Source organism: Dendropsophus ebraccatus, chromosome 10 (genome assembly GCF_027789765.1).
Source record: "Dendropsophus ebraccatus isolate aDenEbr1 chromosome 10, aDenEbr1.pat, whole genome shotgun sequence".
Lineage (NCBI taxonomy): Eukaryota > Metazoa > Chordata > Amphibia > Anura > Hylidae > Dendropsophus > Dendropsophus ebraccatus.
Genome location: NC_091463.1, coordinates 34195721 through 34212473, shown reverse-complemented (window position 1 = coordinate 34212473; position 16753 = coordinate 34195721). Strand labels below are relative to the sequence as shown.

Here is a 16753-nt window from a genome sequence, read left to right as displayed (position 1 = left end):
AACTTAAGAAAAGAACTGGTCCCTAAAAAAATCAGTTTTGGAAACTTTTACGAAAATGTGGTAATTTGCTGATAAATTTCTAAGCCCTGTAACACCCTAAAAAAGTAAAATATGTTTATGAAATGAAGCCAGAATAAAGAGGACATATCGGTAATGTGACTTAGTAACTAATTTATGTGATACGACTTTCTTTTTTAGAAGCAGAGAATTTCAAAGTTCATAAAATGCTAATTTTTTAAATTTTTCATGATATTTTGATGTTTTTCACAAAAAACACACAAAGTAGTGACCAAATTTCGCCACTAATATAAAGTGCCATATGTGACGAAAAAACAGTCTCAGAATCGCTAGCATACGTTAAAGCATCACTGAGCTATAAGAGCATAAAGTGAGACAGGTCAGATTTTGAAAAATGAGCCTGGTCTTTTAGGTGCAAATAGGCTTGGTCTTGAAGGGGTTAAAGAAAGTAGTTGTACTTTTCTAATTCTGGATAACCCCTTTAACTTCATGATGGTTGCCCACATATTCCTGTTTACATGGAAAAATGGAAGCGACTACAGATTAATGCCCTTAATTGGGGGCGCCATTTTAATTTTTGCCTCAGGCAGCAGAAATTAAGAGAAGGTGATGTTTACCCAGCTATCCGGCCAGGTGAATATCACAGAGAGCGGCCGGTGTTTGACACAGCCCTGTCGAATACACTGGCCGCTCTCAGGCCACGTGTGAACGTGGCCTCATCAAGGATACCTATTTGTAATGGTATTAGACAGAGATGCTCCTTGTGCACCTTACTATATATGCTTTGCCACTTTCTTGACATTTTATTGGCCCAATGGGATTGACACATTTCCCTTCTCCACCTATACTGCTAAAGGAATATGGTTCCCTGTTAGGTTATAAAATTAGTTGTAGCAGAACTGGGTCCCTGACACTTAAGGAGGTACTCCAAAATCAACTGGTGTCAGAAAGCTATACATATTTAAACTATGATCTAAACGATTACTGGAAGGACAGAGGTCTTAAATATTTGGATACCTCCCCCACTATTCCAAGAATTCCACTGCTTCGCCTCTAGAAGGCATAAACTCCCTCTCTCTTTATTTGGCAGAAAAGCAATGGGAAAATGTGTTTTCTGCCTAAACATTTTTTGCTGGAAACAATGTGTGTGCAAATTCGGGGGCCCAAAAAAAAAATAGGAGAGGATGGTTGACATAGCTAGTGAGTTATATGAAGGTGGCACATGTGTACAAAAAACAAGCTATATGCAGTAAGCTAAGCAACAGTCAGATGCACACCACAGATGAAACCTTCTAGTGAAGAGAGGAAGAAGGCATAAAAATCCTAGATATTGCATATGTTATGTTGTGGAGGAAAGGGGTTAATTGACGCTGGGCAGATCAGGAAAAAAAAGGAGATTGGACCAATAGATGGCAGCATAGGTTCACACGCTCCTCTTGTCTTTCATGGTGATGCAAGCTTCAAAAAGATTTCTCCATAGTCCGATGCATCATCCTACCTCCTGGAACCAATCAGCTTTAAGAAGCTGTGGGTGTGTTCAGCAATCATTCACACACACACATTAGTTACTTCTCTGCCTCTTAACACTACAGTAGACATTTCCCCTTCTTCGACTCTTATTAGTTTTTGCATTTACTTGTTTCATGGCTTGTTACTTTCCAGTCATAATGTTTATAAATATGTCTAGACCCCTGAATGCTCACCAGGAGATCACCGGGACCCAGCTCTTCGTTATTCTTCTCAACATTCGCAGGTGACATCGAACTCTGACAGTTAAAGCCCACGGTGAGTACACAGAGCATGCATGGTTTGTATGTATATTACATAGTAACACTTATTATACCTGCATAGGAATATAGATGTATTTGACTTGTCATATATAACATTCTGCAGAATAGACAATCCTATAGGATATTTATAACTGTATCTAAATAAAAATACTAATGTTCTCCTGTTTTATGTTATCTTAACTATAACCAACTAGGTGAACAAATGAAAACTAGAAGGCGAGCATACAAACCCTTCCCAGTGTTCTAAAGCACCACAAATGACCATCTCTGATTTTCTGTATGAGTTTTGTCTAGTTTATGGCTTATATGAGTTCAACCGATTCACCAGAAACACCAGATACTGTATCTTTTTATATTTTGTTTTATATTGTGTTTTTGTTTAGTTTTTAACACTGATATCAAAGATGTAAAGAAAAAAAAAACTGTGTTTGCCAATGGTGTTGTACCTATGAGCGAACTGATAAGACGGGGGAGGAGAGGTGAAGCAATTGAATGACCTCATAGTGATGTTATGGTAAGCAGACACAAGGAAGTGTGCCTGTCGCTTAACAAAAACTATAGAAAAAGCTTAAAGTGAATCTGTCTACTGCAATTCACGTTCTGACCTGCTGACACTGTTATATGGCTGTTAGGCCTCGAAGACACTTGGTAGTGTTCATATATCTGTCTGTACTTCCAGAATGTAGAAAAATGCTTTTATTCTGCAGTCTAAAAAATCAAAGAGACTTTCCCAAGCTCCTGAATAGCTGCAAGTGGGAATGCCTCCTCACTCCCCCTCTCATTGCTGACCCTGCTTGTGTGATTGACAGTCAGCTGGAAGCTGAGACCTAATGGTCCTTTTACACGGGACGATTATCGTTCGTTTTTGCACGATAACGGTCGAATTCGAACGATAATCATATGTGTAAACGTTGCAAACGATCAAACGACGAGTGAGAAATCGTTCATTTTGATCTTTCAACATGTTCTTAAATCATCGTTGATCGTTCGCAAAAAATTCGCAGATCGTTCAGTGTAAACATTCTTTCAACGATTTCCCCTATGTATGAGATAGGCTTAAACGATCAATCATCAGCTGGTCATTGGTTTAAGTTTGGACCTAAAATAATTTGGCACCATTTGTGCATTGCTACGTGTAATAGCCAACAGCTGACAATTGCCCAAACACCTGTCATAGCAGCTGCAGCGTCTGAGCGGCCTGTTAGCTGACAGGCCGCTCAGACGCTGCTGCTGCCCGGGTCGGGAAGCTGCGGAGCACAGGAGAGAAGACTGGAAGCAGGGAGAGGTAAAGTGTCAGGTGTTTGGGCAAGGGCTGCATGGACATGGCTAATGATGCCCATTTACTAGTCAGCCCATTTAATAGGACCCTAGGACAATTAACTAGACTTACATTGGGAGACTGTCCCAGTCACATGGCACCAAGCAGGGACATAATAGGGCTGATTTACCAATCTGTTTATGTCCTAAAATTGATGTTTTGTAATCCAGTTTTCCCCTGTCACTTTCTTGTTTCACCATATTTACTAATGTCGTGCCCCACAAAAATCTCTGAAAGAGAAAGTGGGTGTGTCATGCCCCTTTAAAACCCACCATGACTGATGTATTTATTATACAAAATTTTTTTCTATTCTAAAAGTCGGCCACTAATGTGGTGGGATGTTCGGGTTTTAGTTTTGTCATGTGACAACCCACCCGATTTACTAAGGGCAACAGGACTGATTAATAATTCTGTCGGTTTGGGAAATTAAAACCCTGAGGTGAAGGGTTCTTAAAAACCCGACAATCTTCCTCCTCTCTCCTTCTATCCATCAGTGGTGGTCTGAACCCCCAGGCCCCAGCCAATACATGTCTCTATGACATAGAAAAAAACTGTTAAAGTGACATTTAATAAAAGAGGGTTATATTTCTACAACTGTAATCAAAAACTTTATGGATGAGGTGTACTAAGAAAAGAAAAACAAACCAGGTGAATAATAAAATGGTGTGGCACCTGAACAAATGTTGCATGACAAAACGAAGAAATATCACACATTAAAAATAGTTTTGCAGCTTCCAGTAATGTTGCATTATCGGTCACAAGACAATGTGAGGATGAGGCAGGATGTTTGAACAGGAAATCTGAGGGACTTTCCAGGACACCAGTGAGGCGGGGGTTATTTGTTAGTGAGGAATGAAAAAGTAACCATGAATACACAGTGCTTCAGAAAATCATGTAGTAATGTTTTATATATATATATATATATATATATATATATATATATATATATATATATATGAGACAGATGAAGCAATATTTCAGATTTTTTCTATTGTCTGTTCTAGAATATACAGGCATTTATAGCACATCATTGTGTGATAAGTAGGGGTCTGCCTCTCTATACCCAATCTATTTCAAGAAAGTAGCAGCCATGAGGCCTTCATTGCCTCAGACTATTTCCCAATACAGTATATCCATATAGTTCTAATACAAGTACTGCACCAGTTCTCATTTGTTTGGATTGGTGGGGCTACAGGTGTCAGATTCCCTCAGACCCCACATTGATGAGCAGCCCTACCCTATGACGTAAGTGCAATAAGTGAAGTGAGTACACTTACTAATACTGTACACATTTTACAAAAAAAATATTAAATATTTTTGCAAATAGATTCCTTTAGCAAACTTGTCTCCTTGTTCTGGTATGCTGCTCTTTTCCTTACATTGTTGACAGCTCGTTGTCTAGGTTACTGACCACCACACTAAAAACAATGGTCTGACTGGTGTACATATAGCCACAATGTAGATGTACAGGTATAGAGGGGATGATTTATTAGTGCTGTGCCCCTGGCGTACACCAGTAAGAAGATGCAGAGTCTTGCCTTCTCCCTGGTGTACGTCAGCCGTATCCCCCACGCGCCACGAAGGGCGGGGGAGGGGGACAGCAAGCAGACATAGCCTCCTCCCGCAGGTAATTTATCCAGGTTTACACCTGGAAATAGCTCTGCAGACTGATCCCCTTCCACACACTGATCCCTATGCCCCCCCCCCCTTTCTCAATCAGACTTATCTCCATGTCACCCTTTTACATAGACCACTACCCATGGTTCCCCTCTCACACAGACTGCTCCACATCCTCCCTTCTCCAACCGGCTGCTCTCTTGCTCCTTTTTTTTTTTTTACACAGACTGCTCCTTATGTCCCCATCTCTCTTATAGACTACTACTTATATCAATTTTTACAGACTGCTCCCCCTGCCCTCATTGATTGCTTTTTAGTAGTCTTACAGACTACTCCCATCACAGACTGATACCTGTGCCCTACTATGTTCAATGGTCTGTAGCAGAAAACTATTTGCCGATGATTCAGTTTCCCATTTCTAACCTGCACCCATCATAGAAATGAGTGAAGGAAAGAGGACTCACCTGTGAGCCCCCAATCCCGCCCTATCACTGCACCTGTTTGCCACTCTTTGAGGCTTTTTAGAATACACTTCATGTTAGAAGCTGCAGCTGCTTTTCTGAGGATGTGGGAGGATCAGCTTGTTTGTTTCTAAACCTTGTACAAACTGTAGATCAAAGGGGAACTATCAGCAGATTAGACAAATCGAACCTGCTGATAGCCCCCTATTATGCAGGAATAGTTCCCGTGCACTTAGTTGTCTACTCCTCAGTCTGATAATACCGTTAGGAGAACTTCTCACCCCCATAGGGACGATCCGGACTGCCAGGGGCAGATTGGCGCTATGGGGGCAGGACGGTGCTCCTTACAGTGCCCCTAACTGTCTTACCAGACCGCGGAGTAAATGACTAAGAGCACCAGAACAGCACAGAGGATGAAGGGAAGAAACATACCTTCATGCTCACCGTCTCCTGCACAATAGGAAGATATCAGCAGGTGAGATTCATCTAATGCTAAGTTTACACGAGGCGATTATTGGTACGATTAACGATTTCGAAGTAACAATTTTTTTTTATAACGATCAGCGTTTAGATGGTACGATATATCGTACAGAAAATTCGATGTGCGAACGTTTTGCGATCGCTTAAGCCTATCTCGCACATAGGTAAAATCAGTGAACGACTGTTTACACGGAACGAACTGCGAATTTATTGCGAACGACGAACGACGATTTATGAACCTGTTAAAAGATCAAAATGAACGATTTTTCGATCTTCGTACGATCGTTCGCCGCGTTTACAAGTATGATTATCGTACGAATCCGATCGTTATCGTGCAAATTCGCACGATAATTGCTCCGTGTAAACCCAGCATAAGGGCCCTTTTACACGGAAAGATTATCTGACAGATTATCTGCCAAAGATTTGAAGCCAAAGCCAGGAATGGACTATAAACAGAGATTAGGTAATAAAGGAAAGCCTGAGATTTCTCCTCTTTTCAAATCCATTCCTGGTTTTGGCTTCAAATCTTTGGCAGATAATCTGTCAGATAATCTTTCCGTGTAAAAGGGCCCTAACCTGCTGATAGTTCCCCTTTAAGGGTATATTCACACGGGCAGGCTCGCAGCGAGATTCTCGCTGCGAGCCCGGCAGGTCCTGGCAGTTCCCATACACTACATAATTGCTGCGGTCTAAACGACCGCAGCGAGTATGTAATTATACCGCCCTTAACCCCTTCTGCTCCCGGCCGGCTCCCCCGCTGTAAGCATACATTACCTGTCCTTGCTGCACGGGTCCGGCGTCCTGCTCTCCCGTCCGGCCAATCAGTGGCTGCGGCTGGACAACACACTAATTGGCCGGGCGGGAGAGCAGGACGCCGAACCCGTGCAGCGAGGACAGGTAAAGTACGTTTACAGCGGGGAGACGGGCGGGAGCAGAAGGGGTTAAGGGCGGTATAATTACATACTCGCTGCGGTCGTTTAGACCGCAGCAAGTATGTAGTGTATGGGAACTGCCAGGACCTGCCGGGCTCGCAGTGAGAATCTCGCTGCGAGCCCGTCCGTGTGAATATACCCTAAATAAGTCTTTAGGATCACTTCACTCACAGCTTGTTTCAGCATTTAGAGCACATTCACAGCTGACTTACTTTTATTTTGATTGATTTTTAGAGTAAAGAACAGATTTAACATCATTACCCATCATCTAAACACTGTTTGTAACATCTAAAGTGATCCTGAGAACCTGCAAAATAAAAATCTGCACATCTCCAGAACTGAAGACATGGAATCCATTGCTCTATGTAACTGTTCCTGTGACTTCTGAACATCTGAACTGTATCTTGTTGTGGACCAACCCTTTAAAATGCCCTGAGTTGTGATTCTTTTTTTTTTTTTTTTGCATTTGAGCATCTTTGGGTTTCTTTATTAGGGTACAACAGATAACAGGGTGCAAACTCAATATTAAAGTCATTTTCCTTTCTTACGTACATCTTGGATACTATTGCCTCACACTGGATATTGCCACCATCAAGACATAGTTGTACTTTGGCCCTTGTGGTCTGTAATGAAAACATAAGCACTGTACAAAACATACTATGGCGTCCATTAAAGGTAAGCATATGTTCATATAGCTCTGAGATTGAATTATGATGATGCTGGTAAGAATGAAATTTCTGTAGTGTAGGTATATGTCAGGATATTGTCAAAAAGTAATTCCCATATATAGCGCAACATGCCCACTAGTGATAGCGTTCAGTAGACTAAGCAAAGTCTGCTTGTGAGTACATTTGGCTTGTTTAAGGGGGTGTTCACACAGTGTCCCAGCCCCACAACATTTTTAAAACAATTTGTATAACTGTCTGCATTGTTTGCCACAATTTTAGAAACCAAAACCACACTTTGTACCTCATAATAGTATACTTTTGTAGCAGAGGAAGTTTTTAATAGCATCAAATCTAAGGGCATATGCACACTGAGCAATTCTGGCTGAATTTCAAGCTGATTCCGCATCAAAATGTGAGCGGAATCCACTCGGAGTTCAGCTCGTAAAAAATTAGCAGTCTTGGTTCCCATTATTTTCTATTGTGTTTTTGCGCATAGAATTCTGTCCGGATTCCATGCGGACTCTGTGTTCCGCGCAAAGAATTGACATGTAAATTCTTTGGGCAGATTCCGCTAGAGGAATTCTATAAAAGTCAATGGGGCTTAAATTCTGCTCTAAATTCTGCTTGAATTCTCCCCAAATTCCACTCCTATTCTGCTCCTATTCTGCTGCAGCAGAAAAATAGAGGAATTTCAAGCAGAAATCTTTGCTCTTCAATTCATTGCAGAATCCATGAGAATTGCTCAGTGTGCATATACCCTTAGGCTGTGTTTACACAGAGTAAAACTGGCGGAATTCCGCGGTGGAGCCTCCGTGTCATGCTGCAGTCTATGGGAGGCTCGTGCACCTCCTCTCTCCGCGACTCTCCACTCTGAAGAATTGACATGTCCATTCTTACGTGCAGATAGAGGAGGCACGCGAGCCTCCCATAGACTGCCAGTATAACACGGAGGCAGGCGGGATTCTGCGGTGGAGAATTCTGCACCGGAATTCCGCCAGTTTTACTCTGAGTGAACGGGGCCTTAAAGGGAAATTTATGTAAATGATGTGGAATGGACAATATTTCAGGATGCTGAGTTTCATATCTTTCCTTTGCAGTTATCGTGTACATTTTAATGACATTTTCAGTAGCCCAAGCAGATTATCATGTGCAGGCGGGAACAAGTACATCCATATGTGGCTTTAAATGTGTTCAACCAAATGGATTACTTCTTCTTAAGTGCAGAGACAGACTTTCTATTTTTGTGGCGTTTTGCGAAAATTCAACACCTGAAGTAAAAAAAAGAGACAATGAACGACTGAGCTTGAACCATTCTAGTGGTTGTATCCTGCTCACGGATGTTCAGCAAAATGATTCTTGCATCTATGAAATCCAGTTTCGAAGTAGTGAGATGAATACAATAGTAACATCTACAAGCATTGTTGTACTGGGTAAGAGAATATTCTAAACTCTAAATCTCTCAAAAATATGTAAATTGTTATAATCAGGATTTTAGTTGCAGTCCTCTCATTCATTTTATGAATAAAGCTTGTGGCTAATATTAAATAATGGAATAATATCCGGGCATAAATCATATGAGCTACTGTATACAGCTAATTCAGAGGATAAACAATTACACATATTGATGGAGTTGTTGTCCAAGGAACAGAAGACACCTGAAACCTTCTGCTCCTTGGTGCTCTTTTCATGTTTTTCCACACCTTGGCTGTAAGCCTTCCGAGATGTGGATTTCACCTGCACAGGATGTCCAATGGCTGCATGATGTTGAGATACACCTGCTCCTCTCCATGTCTCGGAAGGCTTGCTTCTAAGATCTCAAATCGCAGTAAATGAGCATTGCGGAGCAAAAGGCTTCAGCCGTCTTCTCCACATACGACCCCTTTAAGGTATGTTCAGGGGGGGGGGTGAATTCCAATGCAGATTAGGGCTATGTTCACACTACGGCCGAACATATACGTGTGAAACTCCGGGCCAGGGATTTACGTAAGTTGCGGCCAGCTACGTACGGTCTGCGAACTTACGCCCGTAGTCTACTTACGCTTCCCGATCTCCTTACGTAGCGATCTGACAGCGGTCACCCCGGACACCCCACAGAACCTTTTGGATCGGCAAATGAAAGTGCAAAAATTAAGAAATCACCACTCCGTACGGGACCGCATGTTACGCTACGGACATAAGTTACAGCATTTCCATCCTGAACATTTTTTACGGCGCCGCATACGATCCGGGCGTAAGTTCTTACGTAGTGTGAACTGTGCAGCCGTAGATCGTATACTTTCCATTGTACGCAAACTACGTAAATCTCCGGCTGCTCATTCACGGAACGCGCTACGGCCGGAAACTTACGTAGTGTGAACATATCCTAGTGCTGGAAGCAACATAAAATCTGCAAGACATTGTTTCTATACTTCTGTTTTGGTGACCCTCATATTTGACTATATCAACAACTTTATATTGTATTTTTAAGTAATACCATCATATATAAAACTTATAGAACATAGAAAACTAACAATAAGAGTAGCTATAGAAGTGTATGATGTGCTGGTTTATCGAAGAAACTCTAAATGTTTTCTTGCAAACCCTTTTCTGTCTTATATAACAGATGCTATAAAAATTCTGAACATCTCAAAAAACGTTAGTCGCTTGGGGTCAGATATCTCACTGCATGTCCAGTTCTCTGGAGTAGAGGCCACCGTGTCATGGGAGGTGGATGGAGTCGCAAGCCCTCGGAGATACCAACTTGTGGACAACAACAGCACTCTGATCATACGAGATGTTACAGATGACGATACCAAGAGGAAGTTTGTCGTTCGAGTGAAAAATCCTATTAGTGAGGATGCAAGTGAATATCTTCTCGACATTCAGGGGAGTAGTGAAGATGCAAGGGACAATACACACGGTAGATGGCGGTTTTGTTACGGGTTTTGTGGTCCAGAAACTTTGTTATCTTGATGTTTCTGGAAAACATCATGCTTAAAGCTTATCTGTATCGACCCAACACGCCCTCAAACCTCCAGTACCGTTCTGTAGCTATTCTCGATGCATGCCTGCTCCCAACATGCCTTGTCTCTTGGTGGCTGTGTTCGAGGAAAAAAAAATCTTTTATTCCAGTGTCAAAAAGGCAAGACCTGGAGCATTTGTGCCCTATGCTACAGTACCTCAACTTCTTCCCTATCTTTTTGTTATGTCAGCATACCCGTGGGCTGGATATTCCTGTTCGGCAGGTCTAGGGCATGGATGCTCTATGCCCCACCTTCATGACACCGCACCACTGGAATAAAAGATGTTTTTTCCTGAATAGCAGCACCAGGAGACAAGACATGCCCGGGGCCAGGCATGCATCCAGTGAAAGCTACAGGGTGGTACCGGAGGTTTGGGGAGGAGGTGGTAGGGGGTCAGATCGATATAGATTCGCTTTAAAGGATTTCATACTTTCTGAATGTGGTAGCACAAAACGTGTATAACAAAATGTATCAATTTGATCTTTGGGATCTAATACAAATGCCCATACACCATATACTAAAGTCAGCTGCTTGGGGGTTTGGATGACTTTATAAAGTGTATGGTAGCCTCCAGACAATTCCACTCATCTCGATGGATTTTTAACTCCAAACCCTATTGTTCTTGAAGGCCTAAACTAGTTCCAGGGTTGTCTGGCTGTGGCTTAAGCCTTCCCATAGACAACACATAAACAATGCAAGTTGGTAGAGAACTGTTGACCAAATAAACATGAAGATGCATATACACCTTTAAAAACTTCTGACAGCCATTGGTTGTCTCTCCCGTCCTTCCTGTATACATAGCCTGAAAATCCTCTGAGATGTACAAAGCTATTATTCTGCACTCCTAAAAGCCTGTTGTATTTACTGTACCTGTGTATGTTGTACTGGATCCCTGTAGAAAGCATCTAATATATATGGTTGTTATATTAAAATGTTTGTCTCATATGATGTTCTATCTTCACAGGTGAAATACGTGGCAGAAGTTACCTATCATTGATGTTATTGCCTTGCTCTTGGCTTGTTATTGGAGTTGCTATTCTTCTCATTTGTACTATACAGGTAACATCTCATTTCTTTTTGTGCCATATTATGTATATTTACCATATAGCAGTGTACTGCTGTGATGAGGAGTAGGAAGCAGGATATATGGGAGGAAGTATTAGGAAGTGGGATGTGTGTGGCTCTCACCATGTGCACTGCCAGTGGGACCTGCTACAAGGATTGAGATATAGTGAGCGGACAGAGAAGCTGTCTTTGGAGCAGAGAAGAAACTGGACTTTTTTCAGTTAAGGGTATGTGCACAATATGGAATACGTTCGTTTGGGAATATCATTGAGTCTATGGGACTGGTGGAACTTTAAGCGGAGTCCGCCACTTAAACGTTCTACTCATATTCCGTAGTGTGCACATACCCTAACAGAAGGGACTTTAAGGGGATCTTTCAGCTGTAATTAATGTTCCAAACTGCTGACACTGTTAGATAGTAGACACATTGGGGGATTTATCAAACATTGTGTAAAGTGAAACTGGCTCAGTTGCCCCTAGCAACCAATCAGATTTCACCTTTCTTTTTCCAAAGAGTCTGTGAGGAATGAAAGGTGGAATCTGATTGGTTGCTAGGGGCCAAGAATTTCAGGAAAGTCTCTTTGCCTCCTTTTTCTATATAATAAAACATTTTCCAAATCCCGAAATTACAGATATATGAAAAGTAACATGTGTCTTGCTGATCTAACAGCTATCTAACAATGTCAGCAGTTTTCCTGAAGAAGTTGCGTGTAGAAATGAAACATGTTGAAGCTGAAGTTTTAAATACACTTTAAATAGTGGTTTCCTGGTGCCCTATGCACAGCCAAGTCACAGCTCATAGTTTCACATACTGTACTATGCCAACAACAGTCCCATACCAAAGAAAAAGATGTATGTCATAAACCACTAGGCACACACATGAAATTCAAAAATATATGTATATCATCTTTATTAATAACACAACACAACAAGAAAACCCTACACAAACCCCAAAAATCATTAAAAACACTTAAAAAGACCCAATGTATCCTGGAGGGACCTGTGCACAATACACCATACTCCTAACCCCCACTCAGCTTCATATAAATACACACTCTACCAAATAAATAAGATGCTAGAAAACCTCCCTAGTGATTAAAATCACAAGATACCAAAGTGCTAGTGCATAAGTCCAACAATATACAGTATACAATTATAAGCAAAGTATATAAGAATAAATGACTGAACTAAAGCACCCAAGATAGAGTATCACCAGGTAGAGTGTGATCAGCTGACTGGGGTCCAAAGCACCCTACGCGTTACGTCCCGAGCCCGGAACTTTGTCAGGGGTACAATAGGGTTGTCTAGCGTTACTTATATATCCACAATAATAAATCATTGTACTGTACACATGTGGAGACAATCTTACTTAATTCACTACAGTGAAAGTGGCTCAGTTGTCCCTAGCAACCAATCAGATTCCACCTTTCATTTTCCAAACAGTCTGTGAGGAATGAAAGGTGGAATCTGATTGGTTGCTAGGGGCAACTGAGCCAGTTTCACTTTACACCATGTTTGAAAAATCTCCCCCATTGTACCTTTCATATATCCAAGCTCCTGATATGCAACAAGCTGGAATGCCTCCTCTCTTCCCAAGCAGGGTCAGGTATTGGGGGGGGGGAGTAGGTGTTACAGCTTGCTGAACTTAAGGATTTCAGGAAAGCCTCTTTGCCTCTTCTCTCTATATAATAAAACATTTTCCAAATCCCGAAATTACAGATATATGAAAAGTAACATGTGTCTTGCTGATCTAACAGCTATCTAACAGTGTCAGCAGTTTGGAATGTGAATTGCAGCTGACAGCCTTCTTTTCCTGAAGAAGTTGCGTGTAGCAATGAAACATGTTGAAGCTGAAGCTTTAAATACACTTGGGTAATTAATAGTGATTTTCTGGTGCCTTGACTCTGCAGAACACTGCAGGCTCTGCTGGTGCTAATTCATATACCTGAAGTGTGACACTCACCTTCACTGCTCAGTATTTAAAAAAAAAAAATAATAATAGTTATGTGTTAAGGGGTGAGGTCGAAAAAGGGGTCTTTGTACCCCAGGCCTTTGTGTCTGAGGTTATTATGTGTCAGTACTATTAAGTGGGTACCCCTGTCAGAGTAACTACTGGTCCCATGGATTATATCTAGAAATTCATTGTATTCATCCATTGGGGCATACAATAATGCTCTTTACTTTTTAAAAATATAATTTGAATGTTATAATGTAATAATTGTTTTCTTCCGGCAGACAAAGGCTCAGTACAGAATGCAAGAAACTGAATCAGTAGTCTCTGTGGTCTAATTGTGGACCCTACAGCTCCAGTGAAGGTTTACTGCATGAGAAACATTACTGCTATACTAATCGATGGTGACGTGGATATGGTGATGTCATTTTCCTACTGGACATGTGTCGCTGTGTTTTTTAAGTGTTCTGTTAGGTAATAAGGTGTTGCTTTGTTATGAGTTATATCAACTATGGTAATGTGTGCGACTTGGTGTTATTACTTCTACAATATAAAATTAACCCTGTTTTTTTTTTCTTTTTAACTTAATGGCCTTTCACAGCCACATATCCTTACAGTGACAGATCCATATGAGTTTTTGGATACTTTATTTTACTATACATAGTATTATGAAACAGATAAATTACTTGTGGGGGGAAATTGAAAGAAAAACAATTATGTCATTTTTGATTATGTTTATGGCATTAATTTTATTAAAAAAAAAGTGACAGGTTAACTTCAGTACAAAGAGATACCAAATTTATATATAGATTTTTTAAAAACTTTTTCATCAATAGGGTTGTACAAGGAATTTTTTTTTTGTTTTTTGCGTAAAGAGCTACATATAACTATTTGTGTTTTACTTCATGGTTAAACAAGATGAAAAAACATCAATTCTAGTATTTATATTATTATTACGGCATTCATTGTATGGGACATTTCTGCCTTAGGCAATGCCAATTACATTTGTTTTTCCGAGTTTTTATTTTTAATTTAAAATGTAAAGGGGGTGAGTTGATTATTGAATATAATTATTTATACTTTAGTGGCCAGCACAGAGGGGGCAATACTCAAAAATCTGATGCAATTTGCACACAAAAAAAGCAAGGAAAAAAGTTTACATGACACCAAATTTTTACTATATTTGAGATACTTTTTAGACATGTTTGCACTGAGCTTCATAAGAGTGTGGTTTACCAGAAAGTGGGGTGTGACCTTGCTGAAAAGGGAGCTGTGCTTAAATGTTCTCACATAAAAATGTAGATTTTCAAACTGTCCGAGTAAATCTGGTGCTTTGTTAGACTGTCTAGTCTAAGCTTAAAAAAGTAGAGACTCCAGTCTTAGTGTTTAATGCAATGTATTAAAAACAATGTGCAGAGACGGTACTTACAGTAACAACTTTTGAGATGACTTTGAAAATTCAAGATCATCTTGTCAAAAAGTACCGTCAGATTTTCTTAATTATTGGACTATTTTGTTTACTTTTTTAGATTTTTCCAACCTTTCATATATTTCTAGTACGTTTTCTTATCTGTGGAGATCTTTTTAGAGAATGGAGTGTGCAGAGATGATACAAAACCGATACCCCGTATCTGAGGTGAGCAACATAAAGTGTACATACAGATGTTTTTTTTCCTTACCTTTCATTCTGGCTCAATGTATAAAAAACATCTGTATCAAATGATCTCCAGCTTAGAAGAAAAACATGATTATGTAAAACAATGGCCCAGATATACTAAAACAAAACTGTGTCATCAAAACTGTGTCTAACACACATAAAAAGGGCAGAGACGTATCTTTTAATCTGCAGTGCTGTGTCGAACTGGTGTGGCCTAGAGTGTCTGTGCCCCAGGTCTGCAATGCCCCTACTTTCTTCCTTTTCACCCTTTTCATCATTAGGATTTTTCCTATTCATCACTTGTCTAAACTGCCCCTGGGCTGTAGCTACACAGGTGAAGTTTAAAGGTGTAATGAATAGAAATCCTGCTTGTGGTTGTTCCTAATGATGAGTAGGGTGGGGAGGAAGGAAGGAAGGATAGGTGTCACAGACCTGGGGCACAGACAGTCTAGGCCACACCAGTTTGACACAGGACTGCCGATTAAAAGATAATTTTTTGCTCTAACCAAGGAACCAGGTGCACTTTAAAAGACACAACTGGTAAGGATTTACTCTCATCGAACAGATGGTACCAGCAGTTTGGTGGGGTGGGTTGGTGGATAGAGATTCTCTGTAATGGTTGTTTTTCTCTATAACCGTAATCAATGCAGGAGATTACTAAAACTGTCTATTTATGCACTGCACTTTTACACAGGCTAATTTTACTGTTATGGCTTATGTTTATCATTACATTTACATCAAGCAAGCACCCAACAAGTGTCAAACTCTACATACATTTTATCTTGACTAATAACATGCTAGCCATTCATGTGGCAAAAAGTGTCTAGTTGGTGCTGTAAATGGGGTTATCCAGGAGCAGAAAGGGTCCTTCCTATTCTGCTCCCCAATGCTTCACTTCCTCCCTCTGGCCTTTACCTTCTGACATGAGAGGGGGCGGTTGCATTTTGTTGACAATGTTTAATAGCTGCCAATGGTATCAATGTTGTGATAACATCAGGCAGCTATTGGACATTGTGCGGGGTGTGGTTTCACCAACATGCAACACTCTCAGCATGCACCCCCCCTCACTCGTCTGAGAAGTGGAAGCCAGCCCTTTAAACATAGACACTTCTTACCCCCGCCCAACAGAAAATGGTGCATAGTAAATGTGAGCCAGTATATGGCAATAATATTTTAAGGTTAATTCAATGATTTTTCACCTCTTGTATGACATAAAAAAATTGCAAATGCCTAATTTTCAGTTTCTGTAGAATAAATTTTTTTTCTTTATGATGGTGTGAGATGCAACCAAATTTCATAACAGGCCGGCACCTCATAATACTTGGTATATTTCAATAGAGACTTCAGTTTAAGACAGACAGTTTTAGTAAAGCTCCTTCAGTACTGATGGGTATTTTTCTGATATAAAACTTTATATTGCTGATCATCAATATTGTATCCATGTCAAATAAACATTTTACAATCAACTTGTCTTCTGCTTCTGCTATCATTGAATTCACAACCAATATCTGGCACCCCATTTGGTTTTTACCAATGAAAACTTGGCCATATAAAGAAAGCAAGTGGTGTATAAAACAAAACAAATGTTTATTTTTACAAGTAACAATAGCATGTTACAAGGAACAATAGCATGCTACATATTCTACACATTTAACTAAACATTTTATTCCCATTCCCACAAGGAAATATTAGACATATATTTCCTTTTGTTGATCTTGTTGAGCAAATGGTATGAGCATGGCCTTAGTTTAGTTAAAATGTAGTTAAGGCCATGTTCCCACTGCAAAAGTTTCG

The 16753-nt window shown here is 40.4% G+C and overlaps 1 protein-coding gene across 1 annotated transcript; it reads left to right on the top strand.

Annotated features, from left to right (window-relative positions):
* Positions 1-1575: 1575 nt before the first annotated feature.
* On the top strand, positions 1576-16425 carry LOC138802738 (uncharacterized). The gene is made up of 6 exons (XM_069986361.1): positions 1576-1803; positions 6851-7291; positions 8382-8714; positions 9887-10183; positions 11251-11345; positions 13587-16425. Exons 2-6 carry the CDS (start codon positions 7276-7278, stop codon positions 13638-13640), a joined length of 795 nt encoding a protein of 264 aa, XP_069842462.1. The 5' UTR covers positions 1576-1803; positions 6851-7275; the 3' UTR covers positions 13641-16425.
* Positions 16426-16753: the final 328 nt, after the last annotated feature.

Excerpts from the sequence above, each read along its gene's own strand:
- LOC138802738 (XM_069986361.1), top strand. Across the intron at positions 10,184-11,250 it reads TGCAAGGGACAATACACACG|GTGAAATACGTGGCAGAAGT; the intron begins GTAGATGGCGGT and ends CTATCTTCACAG. Across the intron at positions 11,346-13,586 it reads TTCTCATTTGTACTATACAG|ACAAAGGCTCAGTACAGAAT; the intron begins GTAACATCTCAT and ends TTCTTCCGGCAG.